The sequence below is a fragment of the Saimiri boliviensis genome, chromosome 4 (assembly GCF_048565385.1).
Source record: "Saimiri boliviensis isolate mSaiBol1 chromosome 4, mSaiBol1.pri, whole genome shotgun sequence".
Classification (NCBI taxonomy): Eukaryota; Metazoa; Chordata; class Mammalia; order Primates; family Cebidae; genus Saimiri; species Saimiri boliviensis.
In genome coordinates, this window is record NC_133452.1 from 127,004,190 (window position 1) to 127,028,223 (window position 24,034).

Genomic DNA, 24,034 nt, shown 5'->3' on the forward strand with positions numbered 1-24,034 from the left:
AGAACAGTAAGGGTTGCTGCCAGTTTCCTCTTCTGCTATCTTTGTCCCAGAAGGATGCTCGCCTACTGTCAGTCCGTTCTCTCCTTTATGAGGTGCCTCTTTGGATCTATGGGGGTCAGGGAGCTACTTGAGGAGACAGTCTATCTTTTATTGGGGCTTAAGTCCTGAGTTGTGAGCTCCGTTGTTCGTTCAGAGCTGCTGGGCAGGTATGTTTAGGTCTGCTGCAGCTGAACTCATAAAGCACTTTTTGTTCCCAGGTGCTCTGTCCTAGGGAGTTGGAGCTTTATGAGTTTCCATTGCACTACTGCCTTTTTTGATTTTTCTTTCAGGTCTGACCTGCCCAGCTAGCAGCATGCCTAGCCACTGCCTGCCCGCAGGGGCTTTGCTGAGCTGCTGTGGGCTCCGCCTAGCTGCCCTGAGCTCTTTCCTGCAGTCCTGTTTATATGGGCGTAGTTAGAACTGTCTCTGCAAAGGTGGCCCCGCCTCTGTTATGGCGGACTCTCTCTGTTGTGGCAGTTTGCCTAGGCAACAGTGGGTTGCCTCGGCAACGGGGGCCTGCCTCCCTAGCGGTGGAGAGTCTCAGTAATGGCAGAAGCCCCTCCCCCGCCGAGCCAGACCGTCCTTGTTCAGCTGTGCTTGGTTTGAAGGGCTCAACCCAGAGGGTTTCCAATTACTGTTTTTGTTTTCGTTGTTGTTGGGGGTGGAGGGGTGGGACCAACTGAGCCTGATCACCTGGGTCCCTGACTCAGAGTCTTTTCTTTTAAGTTGAACGACCCCGCGTTCCAGTCGCTTGTTGAAAAGGCGCCGGGATCTCTCGTGCTGCAACTCACTGAGTCGGCTCGAACTGCGGCGCCGGCTCCTGGCGGATTTTTTGCCTGGAAATCTCCTGGCCTGGCTCGCTATTTCAGATGAATGGGCAACTCTGCCGTCTCAGGGCTCTGCTCACCAGCTAAGAGGGCTCCCAGACCAGTGGCTTTTGTACAGAGAACTGCAGCAACAGGGTGTGGTCACAGCAGCCGCGCCCGCAGGCAGAATCAGCCCCACGGGGGCCAAAACAGCTGCACCGGCTGGGACTGCGACGCTGGCGACCCCCTGCCTGGGTATCTCCTGGTCTGTGGGCAATAAGAGTTCGTCTGGAAATGCAGCGTCCACTCACCCTCTGCACTTTCACTGGGAGCTGAAGTCCTGAGCTGTTCTTAGGCGGCCATCTTCCCAGCATTCCGGCTCTCTAATCTTTTCCAGTGGTTTGTGCATGTGTTTTTATGCCAGTGCCATATTGTTTTAATTATTGCAGCTTTGTAATATAACTTGAAATCAGGAAGTGTGATGCCTTCAGCTTTGATCTTGTTCTAGATTGCTTTAGATATGTGGGGTTTTTTTTTTGTGTGTGTGTGGTTATATACAAATTTTAGGACTTAATTTTTCTATTTTTGTAAAAAATGCCATTGGGATCTTGATAATGATTGAACTGAATCTATAGATCTCTTTGGGTGGTATGGACATTTTAATAATATTAATTCCTCCAATTCATGAATAAAATATCTTTCTATTCATCAGAGTGAAGAATTCTGTGTCTTCTTCAATTTCTTTCATCAACATTTTAGTTTTCAGGGTACAGATATTTCACCTTCCTGGTTAAATTTGTTCTGAGCATTTTATTCCTTGTGATACTATTGTAAATTACATTGCTTTCTTAATTTGTTTTAGGATTGTTCATTATTAATACATAGAAATGGCAACTGATTTTTATTTTGATTTTGTATTCTACAACTTTATTGAATTTATTTTGTTTTAACACTTTCTTGGTAGAGTCTTAAAGGTTTTTATTTAATTTATTTACTTTTAGATGGAATCTCACTCTGTCACCAGGCTGGAGCACAGTGGCACAATCTTGGCTCACTGCAACCTCTGTCTCCTGGATTCAAGCGACTCTCCTGCCTCAACCTCTCAAGTACCTGGAACTATAGGCGTGTGCCGCCATGTCCAGCTAATTTTTGTTTTTGCTTTTTTTTTAGTAGAGATAGGATTTCACCACATTGGCCAGGATGGTCTCGATCTCTCAACCTCATGATCTGCCCACCTTGACCTCCCAAAGTGCTGACATTACAGGCATGCACCATTGATCCTGGCTGTATAAAGGTCTTTTATAATAAGATTATGTCACATGCTAATAGAGACCATTTTACTTCTTCCTTTTCAATTCGAGTGCCTTTGTTTTTTTTCTTGGCTACTTGGTCTGGCTAGGACTTCCAATACTATGTTGTAGAGAATTAGTGAGACTGGGCAACCTTGTTTGTTCCAGATCTTAGAGGAAAAGCTTTCACCTTTAAACATTAGTATAATATTAGCTGTTTATTTGTCATATATGGCTTTTTTTTTTAGGTTGAAATTCATTTGTTCCATGCCTTATTTGTTGGTTTTTTAAAATTATAAAATGATGGTGATTTTTTTTCAGTGCTTTTTTGTGTGTGTGTGTATTTAGATGACAGTATGATTTTATTCTTTGTTTTTAATGTTGTATATCATGTTTATTGATTTACCTATGTTGGACCACCCTTGCATCTCAGGGATAAATCCCACTAGGTCATGTATATGACACTCTGAATGTACTGTTGAATTTAGTTTACTATTAGTTTATTGAGCTATTTTACATCTGTGTTTATCAGGGATATTAGCCTGTGATTTTTTTTCTTGTAGTGTTCTTGTCTGGCTTTAGTATTAGGATAAATCCAGCCTCATAAAATGAGTTTAAAGTATGTTCTTTTCTTTATTTTTTGGAAGAGTTTGGGGAGCATTGGCACTAATTCTCCTTTAAATGTCTAATCGAATTCATTATGAAGCTAGCTGGTCCTGGATCTTTCTTTGTTGGGAGGTTTTGGTTACTAATTTAATCTCTTTACTAGTTGTAGATCTGTTAGGATTTTGTACTTCATCATCATTCGGTTTTGGTAAGTTTTAATTTCTAGAAATTTATTTATGTATGCAATTAGCATATGATTTTTATATTAGTCTCATAATTTTTTGTATCTCTGAAGTATCATTTATAATGGCTCCTCTTCAATTTATAATTTTATTTGTTTGAGTTATCTCTCTTTTGTTTTCTTAGTATCCTAGGTGAACTGCAATAGATATTAAAATACTCTTGGTTCATGCTACTGGGGTCACAATTCTTCCCCTCTTTACCTCCTCCACCACGTTTGTTTCAGAAAGACAGAGAAACTAGGGTTGAATTTTTTTTTTAAAATATTTTTTAAATTGTAATTTAGGTTCTGGGCTACATGTGCAGATCATGCAGGATTGTTGCGTAGGTACATACATGGCAAGATAGTTTGCCACCTCCATCCCCCCATCACCTATATCTTGTATTTCTCCCCTCATTATCTCTCCCCACCCTCCGCATCCCCACTGTCCTCCTGTAGCCCACCCCTCACCTGACGACAGTGTGTGATGTTCCCCTCCCTGTGTCCATGTGTTCTAATTGTTCAACACCCACCTACAAGTGATAACATACGGTGTTTGGTTCAGATTCTTAAAACCAGGGAGATACTATTCCTTATACTGTAGAAATTTCAACATTATTTTTACTTTTGGGAGAAGAACAACAAAAGACAAAAACTTTTAGTACCTAAATACTCAAAGTGTGGTCTATGGACTAGCAGAATCAGCATCACCTGGGAGCTTACTAGAAGTTGTTTTAGTAAGTTTTCTATTGCTTATAAGAAAATACTCAGAACTGCATAATTTATAAAGAAAAAACTTATTTCTTATAATTATGGAGGCCTAGAAGTCCAAGGTCAAGAGGCCACATCTGGTGAGGCCTCCATGCTTGTGGGGACTCTGCGGAGTACCAAGGCTACAGAGGGCATCACATGGTAAGGGGGCTAAGCATGCTAGCTGAGGTCTCTTTTCCTTTTTTCATGAAGCCACCAGTCTCATTCCTCTGCTAGCCCATTAACTTATTAATTTATTAATCTGCTAATCTGTGAATGGATTATTCCATTCAAAAGGGCAGAGCCCTCATGACCCAATAACCTCTTAAAAGCCCTACCTCTCAATACTGCTGCATTAAGGATTAAGTTTTAACAAGAATTTTGGAGGGGACAAATGTTCAAACCATAGCCAAAATGAAGACCCTTCGTCTACAAACTAAAGCTATGGAATCAGAATCTACATTTTAATAAGATCTCTAAGTGATTTTTATACACCTTAACATTTGAGAAATGAGAATGCTAAAGGTCACCTGGTCACTCTGAGTGTGGAGGTTTTAGAATTTTTTTTTGTAGAAATTCTGAGTTATATTATTCTATTTGGGGTTGCTAATTTACTTCTCCACCAAGGGAATGGAGACTTTTTTTCTTATTGATCATTTTGCATTGCCCCATGCTAGAATTTGTAAAACTTTGGTGTATGTTAGCATACGAGGAGGTTCATTTATTTATTTTTAAAGAATAGTTGGTCCCTTCCCCTACAATCTGAAGCTACTGGATTAGGGTTAGAGCATCCACATGTTTAACATACTCTTTATGCAACTCATTGTTAAAACTTGATAAATCTAAATTCATGTGCAGTGTATGGAAACATGTATAATGAAATATTTATGAAACACAGTTTTAATGATTAAATAACATGGTAATATGCATTTCGTTTTTGTATCTTCTACTTTAATCATTGTCAATTTAAATTCTAATAACATTAAGGAATTAACTTTGTTCCAAGAAATCTGAATGAATTACATAGAAATACTGAGATGTTTCTGGTAAAGGAGCTTAATAACATAATTTTGAGACCTTGTGGAAGAAAGAGGTGAGTTTTTTATTTTTATTTTTTGAAGACAGAGTCTCACTCTGTTGCTCAGGCCAGAGTGCAGTGGTGTGATCTCAGTTCACTACAACCTCCACCTCCAGGGTTCAAGCAATTCTCTGCCTTAGCCTCCTGAATAGCTGGAGTTACAGTTGCTCACCAACATACCTGGCTAATTTTTGTATTTTTAGTAAAGACTGAGTTTTACCATCTTAGCCAGACTGCTCTTGAACTCCTGATCTTGTGATCTACCTGCCTTGGCTTCCCAAAGTCTGGGATTACAAGTGTGAGTCACCGCACCCAGCCTGGTGAAAATTTATTAGTACATGTCAGTACTATAAAACAGCACATCCTGGTGATGACTCTTCATAAATGCTTCTCAATAACATTTTTTGAAACTTTATAACTCTTTATGCAGAGGGTCTGGCCTACTTTGGAAATTGACAATGATAGATTTTTTTCATTGAAGTATAATTTATATATAATAAATTAATAAATATAATAAAATAATAAATTTATTATAATTTATATATAATAAATTATATAGATGTAATGCATCTGGTTTAATTGCCTTAGACAAGTTGATATACCTGAATACTGACTTTGCAAACGTAGCCTATTTCTGTTACCCAGAAAGTTTACTTGTGTCACTTTTAGGCAAAAGTTTTCTGATTTTTAACACCGTACATTAGTTTTGCCTGTTTTGGGGCTTCATATAACTAGAACCCATAGAACGTACTATATGTATTCTTTTGTGTCTGGCTTCTTTTATTAAATGCAATGTATTTTAAATTTATTTGTGTTGTTTCCTATGGTAGTTCATGATTTTTTGATTGCTGAGTGGTATTTCATTGTGTGAATATATCCCACAATTTGTATATTTATTCTACTGTTGATGGCATTTGGTTATTTTTAGTTTGGAATGATTATGAGTAAAACAACTATAAACATTGCTGAAGTCTTTTGCTGTGGACACATAGTTTCATTTAGGCTACACATCTAGCAGAAAAATCGCTGGCCATAGTTCAACTTTATAAGAAACTGTACCTAACAGTTCTCTAAAGTGATTACATCCATTTTCAATCTCACCAACAATGTATGAATTCCAATTTCTTCACTTAAACTTGCAAACATTTGATATTACCATCTTTTAATTTTAGCTACTTTTGTAGGTGTGAAATCATATCTTATTATGGTTTTACTGTGCATTTCCCTGATGACAGTGATGATGAGTACATTTCATGTGGTTATTGGCCATTTCTGTGTCTTTTTGTAACGTGTCTGTTGAAGAGCTTTTTCTCATTTAAAAAACAGTGTTGTTTTTCTTTCTATTTTCTATATGTTTTCTGATATGATCATTTGTCAGAAATATTTAATGCGAACATTGTCTTGCATTCTTAAATGATGTCTTTTAAGAAATGGAAATGTTTAATTTTGATGAAATCTCATGCACCCATTTTAAAACTGCTAATGGTTTTTGTGTCCTAAGAAATATTTGCCTTAATCCTAAAGTGGTGAAGATATTCTCTTATGTTTTTCTATTAGAAGATTTACAGTTTTAGCTTTTACATTTAGATCTATGCTCCATTTAATTGTCTTACGTGAAATGAGGTAGGAGTCAAGGTTCATTTTATTACATGTGTTTATCCAGGTGATTCAGCAGGTTTGTTGAAAAGACTTCCTTGGCCAGGTGCGGTGGCTCATGCCTGTAATCCAAGCATTTTTCGAGGCCTAGGCGGGTGGATCACCTGATGTCAGGAGTTCTAGAACAGCCTGGCCAACATGGTGAAACCCTGTCTCTACTAAAAATACAAAAATTAGCTAGACACGATGGCCGGCACCTGTAATCCCAGGTACTTGGGAGGCTGAGGCAGGAGAATCGCTTGAACCCAGGGAGCAGAGATTGCAGTTAGCAGAAATCGGGCCACTGCATTTCAACCTGGGTGACAGAGTGAGACTTTGTCTCAAAACCAAAAAACAAAAACCAACCCCCCATCCCCAAAATCCTTTCCTTTCCTATCCAACTACTTTGACATTTTTGTTGAAAATCAATTGACCATGTAAGTGTGAGTCTGTTACCAAAATTCTATTGTGTTCTGTTCAATGCCTATCTTTATGTCAGTATAGTACCACACTTTCTTGATTTCTGTAGCTTATAGTAACTTGCTATGGTTTGCATGTTTGCTCCTTCTGAAACTCATGTTGAAAGTTAATCTCCAGTGTAAAGGTACTAGGAGGTGGGGCCTTTAGGGGGTGATTGGGTCATGAAGGTTCTGTTCTCATGGATAGATACATCCTTTTCATGGGTTAATTGATTAATAGATTAATGGGTTACCATGAGAGTGAGTTAGTTATCAGGAAAGTAGTTCTGCTGTAAAAAGCCAGGTAGGTTCTCTCTCCTGAGCCCCCTCACTATGTGGTGCCCTGCACCACAATGAGACTCTGCAGAAAACCCCACCACATGTTATAAGGCCCTCACCACATGTTGCCCTTAGACTTTGGACTTTCCAGCCTTCAAAACTATAAGAAATAAATATGTTTTCTTTATAAATTACTCTACTTCAGGTATTCATTTATAACAACAGGAAACAGACTGACATAAGTCAGTATCTGATAATGTCAATTCTTTAACTTTCTTATTAAGAGTGTTCTTTCTCAAAATTGTTCCAATTCAAAATAATTTGCATTTTATATAAATTTTAGAATATTTGTTAATTTAAAAAATCTCAGACTTTAATTGGGATTTTGTTGAATCTATAGACCAGTTTGGGGAGAATGGATATGTTAATAATGTTCTTTTAATTCTGAATATGGATCTCTCTATTTATTTGGCTTCTTAAATTTTGCAATGTTTCAGTACAGAGGTCTTTCCATATTTCATTAGCTTTATTTCTACATTTATAATGCTTTTGATACTACTGAAAATGGTATTAAATTATTTTCCCAATTAAAACCATTAATCTTGTATCTTATGATCTTGCTAAATTCACTTTGTTCTATTGTTTTTATAGATTCCACTTTCTATGTAGATTATCATGTTTCCAATAAATAATGACAGTTCTATTTTTTCCTTTACTTGTTTTGTTTCTTATTTGTGCACATGGCAGTAGCTAGAACTCCCTGTACATTTTTTAATAGAAGTGGTGTGAGAATGTATCCTTAGCTGCGTACTGATTTGAGGAGAGAATTTAGTATTTCACAACTCAGTGTGATGTTATATGTAGATTTTTTATAGATAGCATTTACATTCATATGTTAAGTTCTACTCTTAGTTTGCTGAATATTTTATTGTAAGTGAGCGTTAAATTTTATTAAGAACTTTTAATGCATAAATTGAGATGTTCATGTGATTTTTTTTCCTAGTCTCTCACTGTAGCATGTTATATAAGTTGAGTTTTGAGTGTTAACCAATCTTGCGTTTCTCTAATAAATCTCACATGGTCATGATATTTTAAAATATATTGCTAGATTTGATTGGCTAATATTTTGTTATAAATTTTTATATCCTTGTTCATAAAGGATAATGGATTATAATTTTCTTACCTTGTAATATCTTTGTCTAGTTCTTTTTTGGGGGGGCTATGTTGGCTTCATAATAAAAATTAGGAAGAATTCACTTCTCCCTTATTTGAATTTAATTCTACTGAAGTTAATAGTTTCACTTTTTTCCTGACTGCTTTGCAGAAATTATTCAAAGAAATTACTGGTGAAGTTACCTGGACCAGGAGTTTTCTTTGCAGAAATTTTTTTGATTAATAATTTAACTTCTTTAGTAAATAATTGGACCACTTTTAATAAATAGCATTTTTCAAAGACTTTGTTCATTTCACCTGTCCACTTATCCTTTTAATGTTTGTAGGATCTGTAGTGGTGCTTTCTATTTCAATACTTACATAGGCGAATATTTATATTTTCTCTGTTGTTTCTTGATTATAATTACTAAGGCATATCAGTATATTTATTTGTCCAAAGAATTATTTCAAAGTTTTTTACTTTTTGGGTTTAATTTGTTGTACTTTTTCTAGCTTCTTCATGTGGAATTAATTTTTAATGTGTTTTTATTTTTTAATCTGTGCTTTTAAAGTTAAAATTTCTAAGTGCTGCTTTATCTGCATCACAAAATATTTGGTTTAAAAAATTATTGTCCAGTTTGAAATGTTTAAAAACTCCTCCTTTGTCTTTTTAAAACTTGTGGATTATTTAGAAGTATGTTGTTTAATCCAGGGGAAGAATAAACAGCAACTGGGCTGAGACTGAGGCAGCACAGCAGGGCATCCACAAGCAGACAAGGGACAGACTGTCTCAAGTGGCACATTGACCCCTGTCTATTAAAAAATAAAAGCCTCATACAGGAGAAATAACCCCAACTTTAACAGAAAGGACATCCACTCAGAGTTCCCATCTGAGTTCCCATCTGAAATTACCAATTTCAAAGATCAAGGGTAGATAAATCCACAAAGATGGGAAGAAACCAGCGCAGAAAGGATGAATCATCAAAGTCCAGATGCCTCTCCTCCCGCCGAGGGATCATAACTCCTCACCAGCAAGGGAACAAAACAGGACAAAGAATGAATTTGAAGAACTGACAGAGGCAGGCTTCAGAAGGTGGGTAATAACAAACTTCTCTGAGCTAAAAGATCGTGTTCTAACCCAATGCAAAGAAACTAAGAACCTTGAAAAAAGTTATGTGAAATGCTAACTAGAATAACCAGCCTAGAGAAGAACATAAACAACTTGATGGAGCTGAAACACCCAGCACAAGAACGTCACAAGGCATACACAAGTTTCAGTAGCTGAATTGATCAAGCAGAAAAAAGGATATCAGAGATTGAAGGTCAACTCAATGAAATAAAATGAGGAGGCAAGATTAGAGAAAGAAAGTGAAAAGAAATGAACAAAGCCTCCAAGAAATGTGGGATTATGTGAAAAGACCTAATTTACACTTGATTGGTGTACCTGAATGTGACAGGGAGAATGAATCCAAGCTGGAAAATGCTCTTCAGGATATAATCCAGGAGAACTTCCCCAACCTAGCAAGGCAGGCCAAAATCTAAATCCAAGAAATACAGAGAACACCACAGAGACACTCCTCAAGAAGAGCAACCTCAAGGCACATAATTGTCAGATTCACCAGGGTTGAAATGAAGGAAAAAATGCTAAGGGCAGCCAGAGAGAAAGGTCAGGTCATCTACAGGGGAAGACCATCAGACTCACAGCAGATGTCTCAGCAGAATCCCCACAAGCCAGAAGAGAGTGAGGGCCAATATTCAACATCCTTAAAGAAAAGAACTTTCAACCCACAATTTCACATCCAGCCAAACTAAGCTTTATAGGTGAGGAAGAAATAAAATCCTTTATGGACAAGCAAATGCTGAGAGATTTTGTCACCACCAGACCTGCCTTACAAGAGCTCCTGAAGGAAGTACTAAACATGGAAAGGAATAACCCATACTAACCACAGCAAAAATGTACCAAATGGTAAAGGGCAACAACACAAAGAAGCTGCATCAACTAACACGCAAAACGACCAGCCAATAACACAATGGCAAGATCAAATTCACACATAACAATATTAATGTTAAATGTAAATGGCCTAAGTGCCCCAATCCAAAGACACAGACTGGCAAACTGGATAAAAAGTCAAAACCCAATGGTGTGCTGTATTCAGGAAACCCATCTCACGTGCAAAGACACACATAGACTCAAAATAAAGGGATGGAAGATTTACCAAACAAATGGAGACCAAAAAAAGCAAAGGTTGCAATCCTAGCCTCTGATAAAATGGTCTTTAAACCAACAAAAATAAAACATGATATAATGGTAAAAGGATCAATGCAACAAGAAGAGCTAATTATCCTAAATATATATGCACCCAATACAGGAGCACCCAGATACATAAAGCAAGTTTTTAATGACCTACAAGGAGACTTAGACTTCTGTACAATGATAGTGGGAGACTTTAACACTCTACTGTCAATATTAGATCAACGAGACAGAAAATTAACAAGGATAGACAGGACTTGAACACAGATCTAAACCAAGCAGACTTAATAGACATCTACAGAAATCTCCACTCCAAATCAATGGAATATACATTCTTCTCAGCACCACCTTGCACTTACTCTAAAATTGACCACATAATTGGAAGTAAATCACTCATCAGCAAATGCAAAAGAATGGAAATCATAACAAATTGTCTCTCAGACCACAGCACAATCAAATTAGAACTCAGGATTAAGAAACTCACTCAAAACCACACAACTACATGGAAATTGAACAACTTCCTGGAAACTGAAGAACTTCATGGAAACTGAACAACTTCCTCCTAAATGACAAATGGGTAAACAATGAAATGAAGGCAGACATAAAAATCTTCTTAGAAACCAATGAGAGTGAAGATACAATGTACCAGAATCTAAGGGACACATAGCAGTGTCTCGAGGGAAATTTATAGCAATAAATGACCACATGAGAAGCAAGAAAAGTTCTAAAATCGCCACCCTATCATCAAAATTGAAAGATCTAGAGGAGCAAGATCAAAAAAACTCAAAAGCTAGCAGAAGACAAGAAATAGCTAAGATCAGAGCAGAACTGAAGGAGATAGAGACACGCAAAACACTTCAAAAAAAATCAATAAATCCAGGAGCTGTTTTTTTGAAAAGATCAATAAAATAGACCACTAGCCAGACTAATAAGAAAGGAGAGAAGAACAGAATAGATGCAATAAAAAATGGTAAAGGTGAGATCACCACTGATTCCACAGAAATACAAACTACCATCAGAGATTACTACAAACAGCTCTGTGTGCCTAAGTCAGTAAATCTGGGAGAAATGGATAAATTCCTGGACACTTGCACACTCCCATGACTAAACCAGGAAGAGGTTGAAACCCTGAATAGACCAATAATAAGGTCTGAAGTCAAGGTAGCAATTAATAGCTTACCACGCCAAAAAAGTCCAGGTCCAATTGGGTTCACGGCTGAATTTTACCAGACATACAAAGAGAAGCTGGTACCATTCCTTTTGAAACTCTTCCAAACAATACAAAAGGAGGGAATCCTCTCGAACTCATTTTATGAGACCAACATTATCATGATACCAAAACCTGCAGAGACCCAACTAAAAAAGAAAACTTCAGGACAATATTCATGATGAACATCAATGCAAAAATCTTCAATAAAATACTGGCAAACCGAATGCAACAGCACATCAAAAGCTTATCCATCACGATCAAGTAAGTTTCATCCTGGGGATGCAAGGCTGATTCAACATACACAAATCTATAAATGTAATCTGTCACATGAACAGAACCAAAGACAAAAACCACGTGATTATCTCAATAGATGCAGAGGAGGCCTTCGACAAAATTCAATAACTCTTTATACTGAAAACTCTCAATAAACTAGGTACTGATGGAACGTATCTCAAAATAATAGAAGTTATTTATGACAAACCCACAGTGAATATCATACTGAATGGGCAAAAACTGGAAGCATTCCCTTAGAAATCTGGCAATAGACAAGGATGCCCTCTCTCACAACTCCTATTCAATATAGTATTGAAAGTTCTAGACAGAGCAATTAGGCCAGAAAAAGAAATAAAGCATATTCAGTTAGGAAAACAGGAAGTCAAATTGTCTCTATTGGCAGATGACATGATTGTATATTTAGAAGACCCCATCATCTCAGCCCAAAACCTACTTAAGCTGACACGCAACTTCAGCAAAGTCTCAGGATACAAAATCAATGTGCAGAAATCACAAGCATTCCTATACACTAGCAACAGACAAACAGAGAGCCAAATCATGAGTGAATTACCATTCATAATTGCTACAAAGAGAATAAGATACCTAGGAATAAAACTAACACAGGATGTAAAGGACCTTTTCTAGGAGAACTACAAACTACTGCTCAAGGAAGTAAGAGAGGATGCAAACAGATGGGAAAACATTCCATGTTCATGGTTAGGAAGAATCAACATTGTAACAATGGCCATACTGCTTGAAGAAATTTACAGATTCAATGCTATCCCCATCAAGCTACCATTGACCTTCTTCATAGAACTGGAAAAAAAAACACTTTAAACTTCATATAGAACCAAAAGAGAGTCCGCATAGCCAAGACAATCCTAAGCAAAAATAACAAAGCTGGAGGCATCCTGCTACCTGACTTCAAACTATACTACAAGGCTGCAGTAACCAAAACCACGTGGTACTGCTGCCAAACAGAGATATAGACCAATGGAACAGAACAGAGGCCTTAGAAGCAACACCACACATCTACAACGATCTGATCTTTGACAAACTGGACAAAAGCAATGGGGAAAGGATTCCCTGTTTAATAAATGGTGTTGGGAAAACTGGCTGGCCATGAATAGGAAGCTGATACTGGATCCCTTCTTTATACCTTATACAAAAATTAACTCCAGATGGATTAAAGATTTAAGCATAAGAGCTAACACCATAAACACCCCAGAAGTAAACCTAGACAATGCCATTCAGGACATAGGCATAGGCAAGGACTTCATGACTGAAATGCCAAAAGCAATGGCAACAAAAGTCAAATAGACAAACGGGATCTAATTAAACTTAAGAGTTTCTGCACAGCAAAAGAAGCAATCATTAGAGTGAACCAGCAACCAACAGAATGGGAAAACATTTTGCAAATTACCCATATGACAAAGGGTTAATATCCAGAATCTACGAAAAAATAAAGCAGATGTACAAGTAAAAATCAAGCCCATTCAAAGGTGGGCAAAGGATATGAACAGACACTTTTCAAATGAAGACATTTATGTGGCCAACAAACACATGAAAAAATGCTCATCATCACTGGTCATTAGATAAATGCAAATCAAAGCCACACTGAGATATCATCTCACACCAGTTAGAATGGCAATCATTAAAAAATCTGGAGACAACAGATGCTGGAGAGGATGTGGAGAAATAGCAACACTTTCACACTGTTGGTAGGAGTGTAAGTTAGTTTGACTGTTATGGAAGACAGTGTGGCAATTCCTCAAGGATCTAGAAATAGAAATTCCATTTGACCCAGCAATCCCATTACTAGGTATATACCCAAAGGATTATATCATTCTATTATAAACACACATGCACACATTCATTCGTTGTGGCACTGTTTACAATAGGAAAGACCTGGAACCAATCCAAATGCCTATCAATGATAGACTGGACAAGGAAAATGTGTCACATATACACCATGGAATACTATGTAGCCTTTAAGAAAAGTGAGCTCATGTCCTTTGTAGGGACATGGATGAATCTGGAAACCATCATTCTCAGTAAACTGACCCAAGAACATAATAGCAAACACTGCATGTTTTCACTCATAGGTGGATGTCGATCAGTGAGAACACATGGATACAGGGAGGGAACGTCTCACACTGGGGTAGATTAGGAGATGGGGGGACCAGGGGAGGGGTGGGACAGCGGTGGGTGGGTGGGTTTGGAAGGATAACACCAGAAGAAATGCCTGATGTAGGTGACAGTGGGGGCGGAGGGGGCGGCAGAGACAGCAAACCACTATGGTATATATGTACCTATGCAACAATCCTAGAGGATGAACACATGTACCCTAGAGCTTAAAGCACTCTATTAAAAGAAAAAAAAAGTATGTTGCTTAATTTCAAAGTATTTTAGAACATTCACTTCTGAAAATCTGTAGGACAACTACAGATCCTACATGTAATAGAAAGATGGTAAGAGGACAGGTGAAATAGCCAAAGTCCTAGAAAAATATTATTTATTGAATCTGGTCCAATTACCTATTAATGTTTTTAATAAAAAGCTTTTCCACAGATAAAACTTCGTATCCAGATACCGTAACCAACATTTTATAACTCAGTGCCCTTTGGTCAAGGAACATAATCTGTATAATTTCAGTTTTTTGAAATCTGAGACTCTTTTCTCTGCAGCATACCGTCTTTTTGGTGACTACTTCATATGCATTACAAAATAATGTCCCTTCTCCTGTTGTTGGAGTGTTTTGTAAATATTAACTAGGTGAAGCTGGTTAATAATAGTGTTGTCCAAACCTTCTGTTCCATTACCAATTTTTTCTGGTCTAATTAAATAATACTGAGTGCTGGATATTAAAACCTCACATTATTTTTAATGTGTCTGTTTTTTTTTCATTTTTTTTGTTTCATATATTTAGAAGCTTTAATATTAGATGTCTACACATTTAGGATTCTTGTCTCTTTATGATTGAGTGATCAGTTTATTACTAGAAAATTTCTGTCTAAAATTCTTACTGCTGTCCCTCTGTAGGTAATGTGTCATTTTTCTTCTTGCCAGTTTTAGGAATTGTGTTTTATTTTGATTTTCAGTTGATTGAATATGATGTACCTAGGTATGATTTACTTTGTTTCCTGCTTGGGGTTTGCTGAACTTCTTTAATCTGAGAATTGGTGGCTTTCATTAATTCAGAAAAGTTTTCGGCCATGTCTTTTCAAATATTTCTTCATTCTCTCCTTTTCATCAGAAAAATGTACTTGCTTATATGCTAAATCAAGGTCCCTTGATATCGTTCCAAAATTTTTAGATGCTCTATTCCTTTTATCATATTTTTGTGCCTTGGGGTTTCATTTTTTGATAATTTCTACTGACTTATCTTCAAGTCTACTTATCTTTTCTTCCAATGTATGCAGGTAAACCCATTGTATAAACCATTTTCTGATTTTTTTTTTAATTGCAAGCATTTTTTTGTATCTTTTTGTATAGTTTCTATCTGCTTTCTGAAATTTCCCACATCTTTGTACATGTTTTTCATCATATTCACTGGATCCTTTAATGTTTTTATCATTGACATTTTACATACACTTTTTGCTACTTGTGATATTTAGATAATCTCTGGATCTGCCTATGCTGTTTTTCTCGTGGTCAGGAATAAAAATTTCTTGCTTCATGTCTTGGCCACTGTTTTATATTTAAGAAAGTCTCTGGGTACCTGGATAGGAAGGGGGACATACTTTCTCTAGACTGTTCCATACCGTTTACAACTTTCTATGTACTACTTGTCTACTCCGTATATTTAGTTAAGGCTCACCAGAAGGAATCGTTGAATGAAGGAATGCTCTCTGTGTGGCAGAGACTTCTCAAATTTCCAATCTGTTACACTAGCTTTGAGTGATTTTTGACGTGGTATGGCAAAATCCTTCTTATCAGTATTTCCTTTCTGCCAGAGATTAAAGCAGTTGTGAATCACTTCTATATGACAAACTTTAATAACTTCTGGAATTTAGTTATTTTATGTTTCTTTAAATTATTTCATTTCTGCTGGGTTTAAAAGCATATGAATTTGTAGTTTTTTCTGGTAGGTACTCATTGTTTTAAGTGACAATCTCTCGCAACTATCCACATTCTAACCAGAAATGAAGTCCTTGGACTGATTTTAGATAGTGTATTAAAACGATGTAACTGGGTGTTTATGAATTAAATAAAACAGGTCTTAATGTTTATAATTACATCTTATTTTAAAAATCAAATCCTATCAGCTAAATATTCTGAGTGTTCCTTAAATATTTAAAAGAAAAATGTTTGATAACATTCAGATATTACAAAGAATGTGATAAGGTTTACAGGCTATGCCCAAAGGATAAATTCTAGTAAATATTTGCAAAAAGCTCAAATTTTAGAAAATGTGTATACTTCTCTGAAGACAATTGTGCATTATGATTTATCATGGTCTTTAGCCCTTATTTATTGTCCTCTTGTGGTAATATATTTAAAATTTTGCTATTTTAAACACACTTAAGTTAATTCTTATAGTCACAAAATTTGTTGTACTTCAATTGGGTCTTGTAATTCCAAAATGTAAATGTATAAGGGCCAGGTGTTGACTTTAATTAATATATTTAACCTGCCTTTTTTTCCCCCTAGGAATCCTAAAGCCAAAATATTAGAACGAAAACAGAAACATGGCTCACTATATTACATTTGTCTGCACGGTTTTGGTCCTGCTTCTTCAGAATTCTGTGTTAGCTGAAGATGGGGAAATAAGATCAAGTAAGAACTATGAGCATTGTCCTTTTTTATTATAAACAAATTAATCTGAAAATTAAACTAGGGGAGTTCAAGTAATGGTTTTAATGATTTCGTTCTTACTATCTTTGATTCTGTAACTCCCTGAAATAAACGAATTGCTGTTACTCATTAACTGAGAAGAAAAGCTTCCCTCAGAGATAATTTTGAGATGACTCTATGGCAATAGTTTATTCAATTAACACATCGAGCTTTGGAACAAACAGCCTGGTACTGAGTCCCTGTTCAGCCACTTTTGACTGCGTGATAGAAAGATAAAGGAAGCCTTGTAGATTGGTTATCAGGACGGAATGAGATAATGCATGTGAATGGCTTAGCACAGTACATCTCAGTGAATGTTGTTATTGCTTTTGGGAAAGTCTGTGTAAAGAGATAAAGAGCTATATTAACTATAGTTCTTTTACCCAGACTGTCATTTAGAGATAACAATTTTTTTAAAAAAGTTTGCTTATATTCACATTTTAAAACTCATAAATACCCTACTGTAAATTAACTATGGTTTCTATAGAAGTTAAATGAGATGGTTTGACAATTTGATTCAACTTGGCTTAAAATGTATTCATACAATAATATTTAAAGCTTGCATAACACTTTTATAGTTTAATTCACGCAAGTACTCTATAATGTGAACACCCTTTCCTTTGTTTTTTTTCATGGGTGGGAAAAGGGATTTTAAAAAGTGAAGGGGCTTACCTAGTGTCACACAGCTTGTGAGGGCAGTAACTAGGATTTGAACTCTGTTTTTGCTCTTCAATCCCATTCCTTTTCTATTATGTCATTCATCTCTCTAAGGAAGAGGTTTCTTAGGACAGATATTATGTCTAGGGCTTATAAATGGCATCATTTGCTTGTGTGCCCATGCTCTTGACTAACTTTAAAGTTATGAAATATATGCTCTGTGGCTCTGTGACAGGAAGAAGGGTAGGAAGGGCCAAGAATAACCTAAGAGTGAAAACCGCTGCATCAGGTGGCTCACAAACACTAGCAATTTCAGACAACAATGAGCCTCAGTATTTAGGAAGGGCCAACATTGAAAAGCTCTGCAAACACAACTTTCCTATCCTTTTGTCTCCCCGAAAAAAAAACCAATACAAGCATAACCGTTTAATCCTAGTCCATCCAGCTTCCAAAAATAACAGAAAAATTGCATTCCCTTGGGTTAGCAAATTTGCCTCTGGGTAGAATTCCATTTCTGCTATCCCTGCCTTGACCTCTGGCAGTGACTGCCTTGGCAGAGGCTGTTGGAATTGTGTCCCGTACACCCTTCTGAGGATACTACCACCTGCAGTAGAGCGTCTTAGGAGTAATGTCATAATCACAGATATATTTTTGAGACAAATCCGTATTTTGGCAATTCATTTATTTTTGGAACCTCTTGACTATTATACATATAGTCTTGTGTTAGTGTTTATTTTTGCTAGACTGTGATGAGTGAGTTAAGATGATTATAAGATTGGGGTCACTTCTTGTGAGCCTCGTCAACATCCCAAATATGTAAATAGCCATAAAGGAAGGGAAAAAGAAAAACAATGGATTTATTCCTAAGGAGATGCAAAATGCTAAGAATAATAATTGTCAATAAATAATTTTTCTTTAATATTATCCTTTGCAATTATGATATCATACTTGCAAATGCATGCAGAAAATAAATAACTTTATTATAACTTTAAATTGGTCATCTGATCACTACATAGGGTGAAATAGGGGAGGGACAGTGGGGGGTGGGGAGTTGGGGAGAGATAGCATGGGGAGAAATTCCAGATATAGTTGATGGGAGGAAGGCAGCAAATCACACTGCCATGTATGTACCTATGCAACAAACTTGCATGTTCTTCACATGTACCCCAAAACCTAAAATGCAAAAAAGAAAAAAATATTAATAAAAGCATAAGACTTTTAGCTTACCTTCATTCTGAACATCTTCAGGGATATGTGACTTCCCCTGTGATAAATGCAAACATGCTAAATGTAAAACAAAGCATGAATATAAAATTATCTCATTATCATGTGGGCTATAAAGAATAGCTATTATTGCTGCTTTGAGTACAGAAGTTAGAGAATGAGAAGGCAATTATAGCTGTTCTGATGGTATTCTGTCAGCCATACCAAACTATTGGAATTGCCTTAACAAACCAGTTTATCTTTTAGTCTGTGTTTGTCTCCCAGCTCTGGGCCTTTGCAGTTGCTCTTCCCTTTTATTAGAATATCGTCCTCTTCACCTAACTAATGCTCTTGTTTCAGATCCCTGATTGCCTGTCAGCTTTCCCATAAAACTTTTCCTGACCTTCCACAGTTACGTTGCCACCCACTCCTAAATGTTCTCATAGTATTTTGCACTGTTCCTAACCAGTCTCTTTTTTGTCTGACCATACTTTGAGCTTTTTGAGATATCTTATATATATTTGAACCCAATACATAGTGTGATGTCAGGCACAGAGTAGGTATTTAGTATAAATAAACTGAATGAATGAAATAGGGTTAGAGACATGATATGTGTACTGTAAAAAAGAGTTAAGACTTTTTTTCTTTCTACAACTGCTTATAACTTGTTGAAATTAACTTGCACCAAAGATAGTATTTTTTTCCCCAAAAGGACCCTAGGATGTGCTGACCACAAACGTGTTTCCTGGTATCTTAAAATGAGAATCTCTATTTCTACTAGGCAAGGAATAGCTTTATATCTTTGACCACGGATTTTTAGTACAAGCTGACGTATTCTGACCACATCATTCACTGAATATGAGACATCAGACCTTTAGAAACCCATCTTGGATATAATGCAAAAGTTGATTCATTTGGTGATCTTGGTTCATGTAACATTTATCAATTATTAATACATTGAAGATGAAATTTTATTGGCTAGCTAAGTCCTGAAGTTGTTAGCAAATTCATTTTTAATGTTTTTCTCCCTATTGATTGGCTTATATTTTTGTAAGTATTTCAGGTTAGCCTTAAACGAAACATATTTCATTGATAATTTAAAATAAGCAATGATATGAGTGTATAGCTGAAACTCATAGGTTTAAAATCTCCCTCTTTGTGCTTTTCATGTAAAAGATGTGTTACAATGGTTTTCTTTTGTGCTTAGGTTGTCGTACTGCTCCAACAGATTTAGTTTTCATCTTAGATGGCTCTTATAGTGTTGGCCCAGAAAACTTTGAAATAGTGAAAAAGTGGCTCATCAATATCACAAGAAACTTTGACATTGGACCAAAATTTATTCAAGTTGGGGTGGTTCAATATAGTGACTACCCTGTGCTGGAGATTCCTCTCGGAAGCTATAATTCAGGAGAACATCTGATGGCAGCAGTGGAATCCATACTCTACTTAGGAGGAAACACAAGAACGGGGAAGGCCATCCAGTTTGCACTTGATTACCTTTTTGCCAAGTCCTCACGATTTCTGACTAAGATAGCAGTGGTACTTACGGACGGCAAATCCCAAGATGAAGTCAAGGATGCAGCCGAAGCAGCAAGAGATAGTAAGATAACATTATTTGCCATTGGTGTTGGTTCAGAAACAGAAGATGCAGAACTTAGAGCGATTGCCAACAAGCCTTCATCAACTTATGTGTTTTATGTAGAAGACTATATTGCAATATCCAAAATAAGGGAAGTGATGAAGCAGAAACTTTGTGAAGGTAAGCCTTAAAATGCCTTAATACAATTTGGAAACAATTAATACTTGTGCTTTTTACATTTTGATATAATCTGTTCATTAACACTGGTGTAGATCGATATATTTAATGTCAATTACCTATAATGTTATAAATGTTATATTTATACTGTGAGCATAATTTTTTGTGTTATAGGTATTTAGGATAAATTTTGGTTTTTAGAAACAAAAAAATCTACGTATGGAAAATACAGTATTTTGTAACTTTATTGCTTATTTTTCCTTTCAATTATAACATGTCCATTGTAGAGATTGTAGAAAAAAGGTACAAAAAATTAAAAAAAAAAGTGAACCACACATAATCGTATTGCCCCTGTTAATGAGTTTTTCCTGTATTTTACCTTCTAGTTTTTTTCCTTTTCTCCCCGCAGTGTATTTTAAGTTTATCCTTCTGCTTATATCAAGATACTATTGTATATATAATTTCATTTTTTTATTTTTGTATTATTATATACTCTTGTGTATAAAATTTTTATACTCTAGTCACAGGATAGCAGATAATTTTCTGTTGTAATTTATTTTAAAATTTTCCTGTTTTTATACATTTAATTTCTAAGTTTTGCTAATATAAGTGACAATGAATATTCTCACATGTAATTCTGAACTAGAATTTCATTATTTCTTCAGAAAAAAGCTTCAAATTACTGACATTTTTAAAGGGGAAAAATATTAAAATTGCACTTAAAAAATTAACTCCCCTTTCACAGAATATTTGAAAATAACAGTTTATCAATTATGTTTATATCATTTCATGAAATCTAACTTCATGTTCATCATAACTGCATGGTATTGGAAGGTGCCAATTTTGGTAATATTCATTTAAGTGAATATTACCTTTCTAAGTATATGGTACACTAAATGCCTATAATATTAAAAAATAAAAGTTATAAGAATTTTCTAGTTTGCCTACAGAAACTCAAAAAATGAGTTGCTTCACAGTTGACAGAAAAATTCTGTGTTTATGGGTTAGGAAACAAATTATATCATTAATTCCTCTGTTTTCTTCATATTTGCTTGTGGGATATGGTAGAGAAAAACATTATTAAATGTTCATATTTAAGAGACTATAAAAAATTAAATGTTTTCTTCCATGAACTTAAAGTCATTATAATAACAGTACAAATAACCACCACAGTACTTCTTTTTTATGAATCTCTAGTAGTAAGACTACATTGAGTTTTATCATCCTGAACAGGCCAGTGGGACTTATATCTTTAATATGTGGTCACATTAGCTAGAATTCTTTGGTATTAAAGCCAGGTATATTTCATGCTTAAAACAGATTTTTCCTGGAGACATTTACTTATTCATTTTTATCCTTAAATATAAATGTAACTGATAAGATGTTTGTTCAATATTTGCTTCAGAGGCTTTTTCTGTAGATATGTATTTTGATAAATGCATTCTTTAATGATTCTACACATGAAAGAGTAGGTGTGCTTAAAAGAGTTTAAAATTCCTTTAGCTAAACTGTTATCTACAAACACAATGAAAATTGAAATCTTGCCAAGAATATTTCCATCCACATTCAAAAAGATGTAAATAATTTCTGTGTCTAATTAGTTCTCATATCTGCTGCACAGTAGTCATCTTTTAAAATGTAGTTTTTGAAATTTCACTTCCGGAATTTATCCAGGTATTCTTCACTTGACTTTTTATACTGTATTAGGGTATGATTAATGCACTAAACTAAAACATTGCTACATCACTACAGCCACAAACCATGTGATCTGTATTTCAATCATTTGACAAATTCACATACTTTTCCTTTGACATACACTTAACTTCTACTTTGAAGTGTTTAACATGTAGGATGACTATTTCCTTATACTGTTTTTATACTCTGCTGTGGTTGACTTACAATGAACAAAATACTGAGTTAAATAATATTTGTCACAGTTTATTTCATCTTTATGAACCTATTATTTTTCTGGAAGAATTGTCTCTAATACTTTCTTTTCTCTGAGGGTGTTGGTTCCTTTATCTGTGTGAAAGTCTGCTTCTCCTCCTCCTCCTTCCTCATTTCTTCTTTTTCTCTTCTTCCTCCTTCCTCCTCCTTCCTCCTTCTTCTTCATCTTTCTAACCCCCCCCCCCCACCACCACCATGTAAAACACATAACATGAAACCCGGTCTCCTAATAAAATTTTAAGTGTATGGTATTGTGAATTGTAAGCACAGTGTTTTACAGCATAACTTTGGAAATTATTCATCTTGCTTGACTGAGATCTGCCTCCCTCCTTGCTTCCCTCATTCCCTCTCTCCCTTCCTTTCTTTCTTCCTTTATCCCTCTCTCCCTCCTTTCCTTCCTCTTTCTGTTTTTTTTTTTTCTTTTTTTTTTTTTTGGTAATGGCTATCCTATCATGTATGAGATAACATTTCATTGTAATGTTGCTTTGCATTTCTCTGATGATTAGTGATGTTGGACATTTTTTCATATACCTATTGGTCATTTGTATGTCGTTTTTGAAATGTTTTTTCAAGTCCTTTGCCCATTCCTTAATCAGTTTTTTTTGTTGTCGTGAGTTGGAGTTTATTATTTATTTTGGATATTAACCCCTTATTAAATATATGGTTTGTAAATATTTTATCCCATTTCGTAGATTGCTTCTTTACAGTGTTTTTTTTTTTTTTTCCTTTCCTGCACAGAAGCTTTTTAGTTTGCTATAATCCCAGTAGTCTGTTTTTGCTTCTTTTGTTGCCTGTGCTTTGGGAATAAATCCAAGAAATCATTACCATACTGATGTTATGAAGACTTTCCCTAGTTTTTGTTTTAGAAATTTTATAGTTTCAGGTCTTATGTTTAAGACTTTATTTATTTTTTTGGTGTGTGTGTATGGTGTAAAATAAGGGTCCACTGTTATTCTTTTGCATGTGGATATCCAGTTTTTTCAGCACCATTGCTTGAAGAGACCGTTTTTTCCCCATCCGGCAGTCATGCTACCCTTGTCAAAGATAATTTCACTGATACATGCAAGAGTGTGTTCTAGACTCTCTATTCTGTTCCATTTGTCTATATGTTTGTTTTCATGTCATTACCATACTGTGTTCATTACTACAATTTTGAAATATATTTTGAAATCAGTAAGTGTGAGGTCTCCAGCTTCGTTTTTGTTTCCCAAGATTGTTTTGAGTGTTTGAGGTCTTTTGAGATTTCGTAGGAATTTTACAAATGCTGTTTCTACTTCTGTACAGAATGTCATTAGGATTTTTATAGGGATTGCATTGAATTTATAGATTGTGTTAGACAGTGTGGACTTTTAAAATAATGTTTTCCACCAGTCAATGAACACAAGCTATATTTCCATTTATTTCTTCTTCAATTTCTTTCATCAGTGTTGTACAGTTTTCAGTGTACAAGTTTTTTGATTCTTTGGTTAAGTTCATTTCTAAGTATTATTTTTATGCTTTGTAAATGGGATTGTTTTCTTAATTTTTAAAATTGTTACTATGTAGAAATACAACTTATTTTTATAGGTCGAATTTGTATCTTGCAACTT

The 24,034-nt window shown here is 35.6% G+C and overlaps 1 protein-coding gene across 3 annotated transcripts in view; it reads left to right on the forward strand.

Annotated features, from left to right (window-relative positions):
• COL21A1 (collagen type XXI alpha 1 chain) overlaps positions 1-24,034 on the forward strand; it is a 300,511-nt gene that overhangs the window by 148,499 nt on the left and 127,978 nt on the right. For all 3 annotated transcript variants that reach the window (XM_074398177.1, XM_074398176.1, XM_074398178.1), the window contains exons 2-3: positions 16,700-16,825; positions 19,950-20,501. In XM_074398177.1, coding sequence (XP_074254278.1) covers positions 16,738-16,825; positions 19,950-20,501 — 640 coding nt within the window. In that variant the 5' untranslated portion in view covers positions 16,700-16,737. The remainder of the gene's footprint in view (positions 1-16,699; positions 16,826-19,949; positions 20,502-24,034) is intronic.